Source organism: Moschus berezovskii, chromosome 26, assembly GCF_049115385.1.
Source record: "Moschus berezovskii isolate FMDL1 chromosome 26, NW_MosBer_1.0, whole genome shotgun sequence".
NCBI classification, from domain to species: Eukaryota; Metazoa; Chordata; class Mammalia; order Artiodactyla; family Moschidae; genus Moschus; species Moschus berezovskii.
In genome coordinates, this window is record NC_142485.1 from 42,543,149 (window position 1) to 42,556,083 (window position 12,935).

At 38.4% G+C, this 12,935-nt stretch overlaps 1 protein-coding gene across 1 annotated transcript in view; it reads left to right on the top strand.

The window, feature by feature from the left end:
- CSMD1 (CUB and Sushi multiple domains 1) overlaps positions 1-12,935 on the top strand; it is a 1,848,896-nt gene that overhangs the window by 1,564,492 nt on the left and 271,469 nt on the right. Inside the window, exons 28-29 of the mRNA XM_088832674.1 lie at positions 5,697-5,888; positions 11,524-11,662. Of these exons, the coding sequence (XP_088688800.1) occupies positions 5,697-5,888; positions 11,524-11,662 (331 nt within the window). The remainder of the gene's footprint in view (positions 1-5,696; positions 5,889-11,523; positions 11,663-12,935) is intronic.

Here is a 12,935-nt window from a genome sequence, read left to right on the forward strand (position 1 = left end):
ATAGTATATTAAAAAGCAGAGACATTACTTTGCCAACCAAGGTCCGTCTAGTCAAGGCAATGGTTTTTCCCGTGGTCATGTATGGATGTGAGAGTTGGACTGTGAAGAAGGCTGATCGCCGAAGAATCGATGCTTTTGAACTGTGGTGTTGGAGAAGACTCTTGAGAGTCCCTTATACTGCAAGGAGATCCAACCAGTCCATTCTAAGGGAGATCAATCCTGGATGTTCATTGGAGGGACTGATGCTAAAGCTGAAACTCCAATACTTTGGCCACCTCATGCGACGAGTTGACTCACTTGAAAAGACTCTGATGCTGGGAAAGGTTGGGGGCGGGAGGAGAAGGGGACGACGGAGAATGAGATGGCTGGATGGCATCACCGACTCTGTGGACATGAGTTTGAGTGAACTCCGGGAGTTTTTGATGGACAAGGAGGCCTGGCGTGCTGTGATTCATGGGGTCGCGGAGAGTCGGACAGACTGAGCAACTGAACTGAACTGAACCTCTGATAAGAAGTGTACTGGTGTCACTGTGTGTTTTTCCATGTACGTGGTGAGCATTCTCTCTGGTACATTGTGAAAGGATATTTTATGATTAAAAATGTACACAAAGCAAACTTTGCTTCTGTGAATAACAAGTCAGCAAATATACTTGTAAGTGAGGTTTCAAATTTTTTTTTTTTTTTTAAAAAGCAAGAGGACTTGACACATTTAACAGGACATGGTCCAAATGCTCAATTTTTTTAGTTAGGATAGAAAGAGAACACAACTTTGCACATTATTTTTGAATGCATATATTCCATATAGTCTCCAGTATCAAAAATGACTTTAACCAATTGGGAATAAATTTGAGTTCACTGTATTTCTCATGATTCAGTAGTTCTACATCATCATTGCTGCCTTGTTCAAACGAAACATCAGGTCCCTGGCTTTTATGCTAAGTGAAGCACAGGTTAGGGTCACTCAAGCCTATTTGAGTGGTTCTAGATTCAGGGGACAAGGAGTGGAGACATCTCTTAGATTCCACTAGGCTTGTGGAAGATTCTCTATAACTTGAAACACTCTAGAGAACCCCTGCCTGGGGAAATTGAAAAACACAATATATACAACTCAGGAATAGTATCTTCTCAGATGATAGGAAGATAAGACTGATGCAAGTAAAAATATTGCTTCCCTTTTTATGGAAAAAATAACTGGAAAGATTCAGTCATTAGAATCCTATTTGAAGAAAAAAAAATATTTAAGACAAAATTGAGTGAAAGAAACATATGGCACATAAAAGAGTACAATCATAAAGAGGAAACAAGTGTGTGCTACCATGACCCTGTGTGATCCTGAAGGTGGGAAAGCAATTTCTGACCCTAAAGAAATATTGTTGGTTGGGGGTTCTCATATTAGTCTCCAAATAAGCTTTATTGTCATTACCAAAAAGCGTTTTTCCACAGTGTGTAACTGGCGGGAAATAAAACGGTGTTTATTTTTAAAAATCCAGCCAATATATTCCCCAGTGCATTGTTTAAATTGTTTGTTTTTTCCTCGTGTCATCTTATTGTTGTTTTTTATTTTCAATCCATTCTGGAGTACCCTAGGAACTTTTTATTTTTGTTTTGTAATTCTAAATGGGAAGAGTAAGAGTTTGGGGTTCAGTTCAGCTAAGCCTTCATGATCCATTTATTGGAAATCTCAGTTTTTAAAGATACACAAGCCATATGAAGACCTCCCCACTAACTACAAATCACATTTTCATGTAATTGGCATAAGTTTAGCTAATTATGTAGATGCTGTATTTCTGTTTTTTCATGCCTTTTATTGATTTTCCAGTTGAGTATATAGCTGCTATAGTTCCAGTAATATGAACTACATGAGTACATAAATTTTAATGCCATGTTCTATTATTATTATTACAGATATTCAGAGTGAAAATTTGCTTTAGAAGTAGAAAACTCTTTCAAAACTGAATTGAATTCTGTCCCATTAAAGGACATAGTGCAAGGCACTGTTTTAAAGGACATAGTGCAAGCCACTGTTTTATATACTGATATTCTATGGATCTATATTTGGGAGGATTTGAAGAAGTCTATGAAGAAAACATGCTCTATAATTACATTTATTTAGAATACACTGTATTAAATTGTTTTGTTAAGTTTCTTTATTCTCTGAGCCTTTAATCCCTGATATACAATGGAGACCTACAGGAGAGAGTTGCAGGATGCGGTATTTGCTAGTCTTATTAGACCAGACACCTATTAATAACCTACAGAAAAGTGTTCTGCAGAACACTTGTCTTGCAAACTCATGTGTCTTTTTAAATTCTTCTAATGTACAAAATCTGTGCAGCTGTGTAAAACTTCTTTACTAAGTAATGTGCTTTTGCTTTTAATAAATATTGAATAAAAATTTGGAAAGAGAATAAAAGCATATCTCTTTTAAAAAATTTCAGTGAGACTCATAGATGATCTCCTTGGCTTTTTTCCTAAAGATTTATTTTTAAATTATTTTAGTACTATATACTTATTTATCATAGAAGTATTGCTATGGATATTTACTAAGAGCTGTTGTTGTCAAGTGATATCTTGGCAGGTCAGCTAAGTCATGTCTGACTCTTTGCAACCCCATGGACTACAGCATGCCAGGCTTCCCTGTATTTAACTATCTCCTGGAGTTTGCTCAAAACTCATGTCCATTGAGTTGGTGAAGCCATCCAACCCTTCTGTTGACCAAGCCTCTGTTGATCCAAGCCTCTGTTTACCCTTCTCCTCCTGCCCTCAATCTTCTCCATCATCAGGGTCTTTTTCAATGAGTCTGCTCTTCACATCAGGTGGCCGAAGTGTTGGAGCTTCAGCTTCAACATCAGTCCTTCCAATGAACACTCAGGACTGATCTCCTTTAGGATGGACTGGTTGGATCTCTTTGCTTAATAGACAATTAACTTTTAATACTAAGTATTTATTTTTTAATTATTTTAATGCTATATTAAGTTAATTCCCACTTGGAATGAATATGTTATCATCCATGTGACCACTTGCTTGAGTAAAGAATGAAGTTTGTTTCAAAGATGTGAAATTCAGTCCAATGGACAAGATTGAAAATGTACAACAGGGTTTGCTTATAGTTTTTTTCCTGAAGCCCAGAGAAATCTCATCAACAATAGAGCACAGTTAGATCTTAGATTCTTTAGTTACTCAAATCATAAACTCAAGATTAATCGCTTGCAAAATACTAGTTCCATGGAAGTAGCACGTGTTGCCTAGGTGATGGCCACATGGGCTATGATTCTGGTGCTTGAATTCTCTAATTGCTGTTCTCTGAAGTAAAAAGTTGCAGGTTATGGGTGTGACACTCCTGGCATCCTAACTAGAAGCTTTGTGTCTTCAGATCCATTCTGCATTCCACTGCTGAACTGGTCTTCTTTCAGGGAGATGCGCTTGCTTGCTTCCTTGCCTGCTGATCTTTGCAGCTGATGAGACCGTGGAAGTGGAAAGAATCTTCCTCAGTGGTTCTGACTTAAGCATTTCCTGCTCTCTTCCCATTGAAAAACCTATTCCTTTTTTTGATACCTATTGAGAACTCTCCTTCAATTAAAATTTCCCTACTGAAAACACTAATAATTACAATGGCAATGATGACAGGCATGATAAGCCAGCCTTCATGCAGTGGGATTAAGGTAGAACTGAAATGGAGGGTCTGCAGGGCCCAGTATGATAGTAAAGTAAGTTCTCTGGAAACATAGCCACTGAAAATATGTCAAAGGTGTTGGTTATGATTAAGTTTAACCTTTTAAAATGTATCACTGGAACTGCAGGACAATAAGGGATCCTCAGAGTCACCGGAGTAGCGTGAGATGCAGAAAGGCCGTGAAATTCAGGGGTTGGCTTTGTCCTCAGAGCAGACCCAGGTTCGATCTCTGGTTCAGGAAAATCCCCTGGAGAAGGGAATGGCAACTCACTCCAGTGCTCTTGTTTGGAGAATCCCATGGACGGAGAAGCCTGTGGGCTACAGTCCATGGGGTTGCAAAAAGTTGAACATGACTGGGTGACTTTTTCGCTTTTCTTTCCCTGAAAGCATCTGTCAGTAGGACCCTAGTGAGACTGAATTTTGTTTCTGAGAGTCTGTGGGCTGAAAAGATAGGAAGAAACATCTGACAGCTTTTCAATATTGGAAATATAATCAGATCCGCATACACACTGCTAGAACTCCAAAAAGAGGTCTGCTGTCACTACAAGGGAGAAAAGTTAGATGGTAAAGAGAGACCGATGGATCGACAGATATGGATATAGATACAGGTACAGAAATAGACACAGGGACAGAGAACTCATAACCACAAGCAGGTTTCAGACTAGCTTATAGACGAATTTGTGCCCTCTCTGTGGTCCGAAATGCCTCACCCGAGACTTTATGTTAAAGAGGTAGAAGGCTTCTCTTGTTCCAGGCACATGGTAAAGTCAGCTGAGAATCCCCTCTGCATAAATGCACCTTCAAAAGAATTACTGCAGGTGAAGTTCCAGAAATAGAAGAGCAAAATAGAAATTCAGAGGCACCTTAGACTCTGAGAGATATTGGAATTATTATCAGATCAGACTGTAAGAATGTAAAAAACAAAAGTGAATAAAATTATGAGTAGGGAACAAAATACTGTATAAATGGCCGAAGATGGTTGAACAAAATGCTAGCAGAGAAACAATGAAAGGAAGTTTAAAACTCAACTACATGATAGTATAATAAATTTGATGCAGATGGAGAGAAGATTATGATAGGAAAATGGTCTAAAAAATTACCTAGAAGATGGAACAAAGATTTTTAAAAAATGAAAAGTCAAGAGACACGAAGGATAGAGACATTTGTCAAATTTTAATTCATAAGAGAGGAGTACAGATAACAGGAGGGAACTGATATTTGATAAGATAGTTGATTAATCTTCAGATTTAAAACTTTGAATGGGTTCCAAGCAGGATTAATAAAAGAAGGTTCATTCATAGACATGATATTGCAAAACTTTTATTTCCTTAGAAATATGAGGAGGTTCATGCATAGACATCATATTGTGAAATTTAGGACATCAAAGATAGATGATCTTAAAGTCATTTCAGACTGTGAAATTAAGTGGGAAAACTGGAAATCAGAAAATTGTGATATATTCACAGCATTGAGGGAAAAATGAGGACAGAAACAAGTATTGATCCTAAAGTGTAAGGTTAGTAAAATATTCTTTAGATTAAAGGAGAATTTAAAATATTTTAAAGAACTAAAGGTGTTTTTGGACAAAACAGTTTAAGAGGGTCTGGGTCATCTTAGCAGGTTGTCACATGAGAAGCATCAACCCAACGAGAATGTATCATATTTTCCTTAAGTTTCCTTGACATTGGGGTTCTCAAATCATTTAAATTGCGGCATATATTTTCATTAAAATATTGTTGAGAAAATCAAAGGGAAATGAGTGTGTGTGCATAGCATCATATAAATCCTTAATATTTTCCATGATTGGTTGAGTTTTCATCAGGATTTTTCTAGCATCTGTTTAAAGGAAGCATAATCAAGATGCAAGTTATTGAATATATTCTTGAGGGAAAAATAAATGTTCACATGTGCATAAGTGACTCATTACGCCGTTCAAGAGCGCTTCTGCTGCAGGGCTCCACATCTGTAAGAGTGTAGGGATCACATCTCCAGTCACTAATGTGATGTTGTCCCTTTGTTCTAGCATCCATCGCATCCACCTGCAACGACCCAGGTATGCCTCAAAACGGTACCCGCTACGGGGACAGCAGAGAACCTGGGGACACTGTCACCTTCCAGTGTGACCCTGGGTACCAGCTCCAAGGGCAAGCTAAAGTCACCTGTGTGCAGCTGGATAACCGATTCTTCTGGCAGCCAGACCCTCCTACGTGCATAGGTATTGTGCAATGGAATATAGCAATCTTAAATTGGGGAAGGAGTGCATGTTATCATTAAAATTGCTCTATAAATGTATTATTCTTCAGAAGTATTTCTCAAGAGTTTCTTGCATACCCTCAGGTTTTCTGAGATTACATTGAAATTTTATTATAAACCTTTAAACTTTATTAGGTGAAATAAAGGAAGTAGTTTACTTAATGTACAGTAATTGACATTTACCTAACATTTCCTATCCTTAACAAATCTTATAAAAATACAAATCAATCGAGTTACTGTAATTTAAAATTTTGGGTAGCTGAAAATTCATAACCCTACCATTGTTGTTCTCATTTTTAATATAGAAATGTACCCTTAAGCAAAACCTACTCAATAAAGAAGATGTTCTCTTTTTAGATAATTTTTCTGTAATAGCAGTATATTTTTAATAGAATCCTAAAACCTAGAAATCATACTGCTTGTGTCAATATACAGATAAAAGGAAAGACTGCTTTCTGAAATTTACTAGAATTTTGCGGTTTGACCTTATTAAGAAGAAAACAACTGGTGTCGCAGACCTTAGTCTGAACAACCAACATCCAAGATGTGTGCTTGTGTATGCTCAGTCACTCAGTCGTGTCCATCTCTTTGTGACCCCATGGACTGTAGCCTGCCAGGCTCCCCTGTCCCTGGGATTCTCCAGCCAAGAATACTGGAGTGGGTTGCCTTTCCCTCCTCCAGGGGATCTTCCCTATCCAGAGATCGAACCTGTGTCTCCTGCATTAGCAGGCAGATTCTTTACCACTGAGCCACCTGCAAAGTCCCCTATTCTATCACAAATATGGTTTTAAGGAAAGACACATTTTTTATAAACAGTAATTATTCATTCAATTAAATTGTCCATTCAATTAAATATTTTGCCATAAATACCTATTTATGGTAGCCCATCTTAATTTTTTAAAAGCCTTTATTATTTTAATGAACTGTCACAGTGTAATTTGTACTTCCTTATAATCTGTTTAAAAAATATAAAATTGAGTTAATCTGCAAAGAGAGGAAGTGATAATGAAGTGATATGCATATAGTTAATGGGCCATTTTGCATCGGATGACCTTGAGGGAATTTTGTGACTTAAAATGATTTCTATTGTCATAATGCACAGCAGTGAAAAAATTCTCAGTGGTCCCATGGCGCTATAATGTGCAACTCCTAACTTATCACAGAGTGCTTGCAGGAGTCTGGAGATAGATGAGACTGACAACTCTGCTTATTAGCAATGTGCAGGCCTGTCAGAGAGCTACCATGCTTATTTAATGTTCTGTGCCGCGTTTACATTTCATGACTTTCGTGAGCACTGTCACGCATTTCATCTCAAGCTGAGTCATCAGGAGATGCGCCAGACTTCTTCGTGTTCCTTTTTTAAAGTGGAGTAATTACCTATAAAAGCAACCAACATGTTAAACCATTGGTCTGTTTTTAAATCAGGAGAGGCACTTTATCCCCAATTTGCATGAGTTTAAGCTTATGGAGAAGTATATAAAGAAGCAATACAATTACTAGTTAGTCTCTTGAAGATAATTCCTTGCTTACATTCACTTGAACAATTCATTATAAAATTTGACCACCTTCCCTTACTAATCTATGGTCTCTTTGGGTTTGCCTCTTAGTCACCTAACATTGATCCGTGACTAGGTAAAGCAGTTCTCAGCAATGAAAACAGATGACACGTCATCTTTCCTGAGGATCAGCTCCACAGATCAGCTAACATCACTCCCAGGTCACAGAATATCAATTGTATCAGCAACAAAAACCACCCACACACATAGATATTATGTAACACATAAATGGAAAGCACATATTTGGGAATAAATGAGTATCTTTTCATCCCATTGTGAACATTTTTCCCTCAGAAAAGAGATTATGTTTTTGTAAGATAGTGGTCCACCTTAGTGGTGGTCATGCTTTGGTGCTCATCTAAATTCTGTTCTGCTGATACGAGACATTTTTTACTTTTTTTTTCACTTCTTCCTTATTAAAACATTGCATGTTTTTATATAAGTTTTATAAGCTACAGTTAAGAAAAAAGATGAAAAAGCACTGTCACCATTTTACCTAAGGGCTGCTGCTGCTGCTAAGTCACTTCAGTCGTGTCCAACTCTATGCGACCCCATAGACAGCAGTCCACCAGGCTCCGCCATCCCTGGGATTCTCCAGGCAAGAACACTGGAGTGGGTTGCCATTTCCCTCTCCAATGCATGAAAGTGAAAAGTGAAAGTGAAGTCGCTCAGTTGTGTCCAACTAGTAGCGACCCCATGGACTGCAGCCTACCAGGCTCCTCTGTCCATGGGATTTTCCAGACAAGAGTACTGGAGTGGCTTGCCATTGTCTTCTCTGATACCTAAGGGCAACTGCTATTAATGTAAACACACAATGCAAGTGTCATAGTTATTTTATGTATATATAACCTATTTTTAAAATATTTTTAAATGATAGCATCCTGAATGATTATTTTATAAACTATGCTTTTTATTTACCAGTACAGGATGAGTATCTTTTACTGTCCTTACTTATTTTTTTACTAATTAACATTTCTGCCTACAGAGTTGCTCTCTGGATCAATAATGACCAATATTGATCCCGCTAATCCCTCCTCAGAGTTAGGTGTTTCAACCTTTTCCCTCTCACAGAAATTGCTGAAATGAACACCGCTGCAGAACACATCCATGATTTTTTAAGAATGACATATTTCTACAAATGTATCTATTTCTAGAGTTTTCAAAACTTTTCTGGAAAGATTGCCGAATTTAATCATCATCAGCCATCATATTATTGTTTATTTTCCCCAACTCAGAAAAAAAAACGCGATATATTGTATTCATTAATCTCATAATATGAGCAGGACATGAAGATTCCTTGGTGATTCAATTGGCATATTAAATTAGCAGTGATATTGAGCTGTTTTTAATTTCATAGTCTCACTGGCCACTTGAATTTGCTCTTTCCTATTGACAGGCTAACTTTTTTCATTTTATTCTTAGTGTATTTTTTCCTCCTATTTGCTGTTCTCTTTCTCACACATGCTTTCATAAAATCTCTCAGCTGCTCCCCTGTTCATATGTTACTCCTGTTTTCACCAGCTTGTCATTGACTGCTCACCCTTCGTGTGGTTTGCTTGGATGCCACACTTTTCATTTCACAAAGGACTCCCATGATAGAGGCACCGCTGGAACTGGGACTTTCTGCTGAGACTTAAAAGACCAATTCTCCAGACCAGAGGACTCTCACTACCTCCTGATTCTGAATAAAGTGTCTCTCGACCATCTCCACGGTTTCAGATTTTTCAAGTAGCCCACAATACCTTTTGTCCAAGTTCAAGTTCTAAAGAGCTCTCTCTGCAAAGCAAAAATGCATTCTAAGTTTGCAGACACTTAATCGGTGGCACCATCCTGCCCTGGTCTACAGAGTAACTATTTTGAGACTGTTTGTCCCATTTAGTGGCACGAACATTGAAATGTTTCGGTGCAGAAGTAGCGATGTGTCCAGTTAAAGAGCGCTGCTGCACACCTCAGCGGATGCACTCGTTATCCCGTGTATCAGGTGGAGTGACCCTGAGGGTTTCAATCGAGGGCCTGTTGGTTGATATTTGTTTGAGGATTTTATCTCTATGTCCGTTCCCCCTGGAGAATTTCTAGAGTGTCTGAATTGCATTTGATGCTAAATCTAATTCCATCCGAATTATTGTGCAAGCTTGCTAATGAAAACCTGATGAGACTAAAATGAAGAGTCCCCCATCAGAAGAGAGAACAAACCCAGCAAGATGGTCCTGCTTAATTCCACGCCAAGTCTTTAAATAACCTCATTTGACAATGCCCCCTGGGACCGGTGTGCATAAGGCAGGATCTCCCCTTCGTTTCTTATAAATTGATGTTTGGGTCTCATCCTGAACTCTTCCTGCTGGTGGCACCCTTGTATGCGGTGCCCTGAATCTGCCCAGTTTGTTCTTTTCAAGCCTGCATGGAGCAGCATCGCCTGAGACCCTCAGGTGCCTCCCTCCCCACCTCAGCACCACCTCTTCTGTTTGTTCAGGCTCTCATGCTCCACGCTGTCAGCGTCCACTTGATTCCGGGGAGGACACGTCTTGTCCTGCAAGAGCCACTCTGTGGTTGCTCTTCGGCCACTAAGTCCTGTCTGATTCTTCACACTTAGCTGATTGTTTCCATGCCGTTTATTAAAATAAAACTACATGCTAGGGGAAATGTGGTTGAAATCATTTTTGAGAAAATTATATCAAATTGCTCTTGAGAGTACATCTTTAAGAATTTATTATAAATATTTCCTGTGATATTATTCAGAGTTTGCCTTTGATGAAACTGAAGTTATAACAAAATGTCTTGGGATTCGTTAGACTTTGTCTTATGGAAAGTTAAGTTTTCAGGATGTTAAATGGGTATTCAAAGACACATTCATCTCAGAAGATTACGAAGTGTACATCTTCATCTTATTTTCAAAAAAAGTCGCTGTGTATTTGTGTGGGAATGATCAGTAATTAGCATATTCCCTTCTGTACTTGTTTTTTCCCCTGAATATGTACATAATCAATGAAGTGAAATAAGGTATACAGTTTAGAGGGAACAGTACAATTTAATCAGGGTGATTTTTTTTTAGAACAACTTGGTGACAATTCACAGTATTCAATACGAAAACCTTTAACCTAGTATATTAATACATCTATCTAAAATTAGTGTATGTGTGTCAATTTTGCAGTGTTTTAATAACTTCCACAGCACAGAAGCTTTAACAGAAGTCTTATCTACTAAATGTAAATACCCCCAAAATTTTAAGGCTCAAGAATGAAGACCATCTTGCCTGTTGGCAATGATCAACCACATAATCGTTGAGTTATGTAAACACTTGTGATTAAAGACTGCAGAAAACATTAAATTTATTACTATTATCTAAAATGCTTCTTCCTGATAATAACATACTAAGCACTGTGACAAAATTATGTTTTTAGCAGTTTTAACTTTCTGCCAAGCCTCCTCTTGGTCATGTATATCACCTAAGTCTTACTTGTTAGTTTTGTCATTTTTGAAATCTGGGCACAATACCCCAAGCCCTGCATATAGCAAAGGACTGTGAGAAACCTGTGAAATAACAAATCTTCATTTATTCAGCATATATTTCCTGCATACTTATCATGATCAAAAACTCCTAGGCCTAATAGGGTTACAAAAGTGAACAGGAGGTGAATGATCAATTGTACCATTTGAAGCAAACTTCCTAGAGTAAGTGAGCAATGATTTCTTTGTAAACCACAAGAAATGACCAAAGAATTGGCATGGCCATAAACTGATATCAATGGGGATATTTTACCCTCTCCAAGTTTCTTTTTTTTTTTTCTTATATTTATAGTGTACTTGACAGAAGTGTGGGGGATTCGGGTAACCTATCCAGTTTAATTGGGTAAAGGTTGAAAGTATAGGATGTACATTTCATTTGCCAGCATTGATAATTCTCCTTAAAAATGGACTGGGATGTTATGTGAAATTTGGTAATGATCACATTAAAAATGTGCAGACCTCCTGGGTCAGTTTAATAACGCCGCGCGCAGCCTCTGACGAGCTCCCACTGACTGTGTCCCTCTCTCCCCGCGGCAGCGGCGTGCGGAGGGAACCTGACCGGCCCCGCGGGGGTCATCCTGTCCCCCAACTACCCGCAGCCCTACCCGCCTGGGAAGGAGTGTGACTGGAGAGTGAGGGTGAGCCCGGACTTCGTCATCGCCCTGATATTCAAAAGGTACCGTGTTTTGTGGACTCCCTCCTTGTAGCAGGACTTTACATGTCACACCTGGAGATGAATGCCCTCATCCTTTCAGAGGGCCTTCAGTTTCACATCTAGGGAAGCCCGAGGTCTTGTATCTAAAAGGGATCACATCCGGCTGCAGGATGACAAACATGGAAATCGGTTGTTTTGCTTTTCAACATTCTACTTGAATTAGGTTACACATGACGTAGCAGGAATTACTTCTAAATACTATCTTGCACACATTTTTACAATGTGTTCCACATGAGAGGGCTTAATGTACAGAATATTCAAGAAAATAAAGGAGTGATTTAGATACACTTGTGGTTTCCCAGGTGGCTCAGTGGTAAAGAATCACCTGCCAGTGCAAGAGATGAGGGTTCAGTCTCTGGGTCAGGAAGAAGTCCTGGAGGAGGAAATAGCGGCCCATTCCAGGAGTCTTGCCTGGAAAATCCCATGTACAAAAGGAGCTGGTGGGCTTCCGTCCACGGGGTCACAAAGAGTCAGACATGACTGAGTGACTGACACATAGATATACTTGGCGTAATTTCTTATCAGTGTCTCATATTTCTCTTAGTGCATGGGTACTAATCCATTTCCAAGTGCATCCTGTCTGACATCCCCAAGGTGATATTGTTATTAATAATCATTAAAATACTCAAGACTTGCTAGAACTCTGAAAACACAAATTCCCCAAATTTCAATGCTGTGAAGTTTCAATTAATAGACATCAGTCCTTTAAAAAAAATGTTAACTTCTTTCTGCTAAATTAAATGGTAAAAGTTCAAATCATAATATGATTATATTACAAATATAAATTCTATAGAACTATCACATTTTTAATATCTGGCATACAATAATTGCATCTTTCCAAATCCCAAGATGTTTTCCAAGTTTTCATTTTGATTTTTGAACTAAATAAAGTGATGAAAGAAAAGTGGCTCTATATGCTGTCCTGTTGGTCTCAGCTCTCGAGGCAGAGTGGGCTAATCACATTTATTTATCTGTCAATTGAACACATTTCTCTCATTGAGGTGTTTACATCAGTATTCCAGGACTGGTTGTGCTCATCTTCCTCTGCTTTCTCTCTTGATGAGATCTGACTCAGGGTAATTTTAAACCTCTGTGACTCTGAATTTTAAGTAGTTTGATAAGCCATCAGTTCCTGAGTTTACTCAAGCTGCTATAAATCTACCAAATGATGAGTACTTTATTATGCCACTTAGCTATTACACAAAGGCTGTGAACATTTGCTAGGTTATGTTTT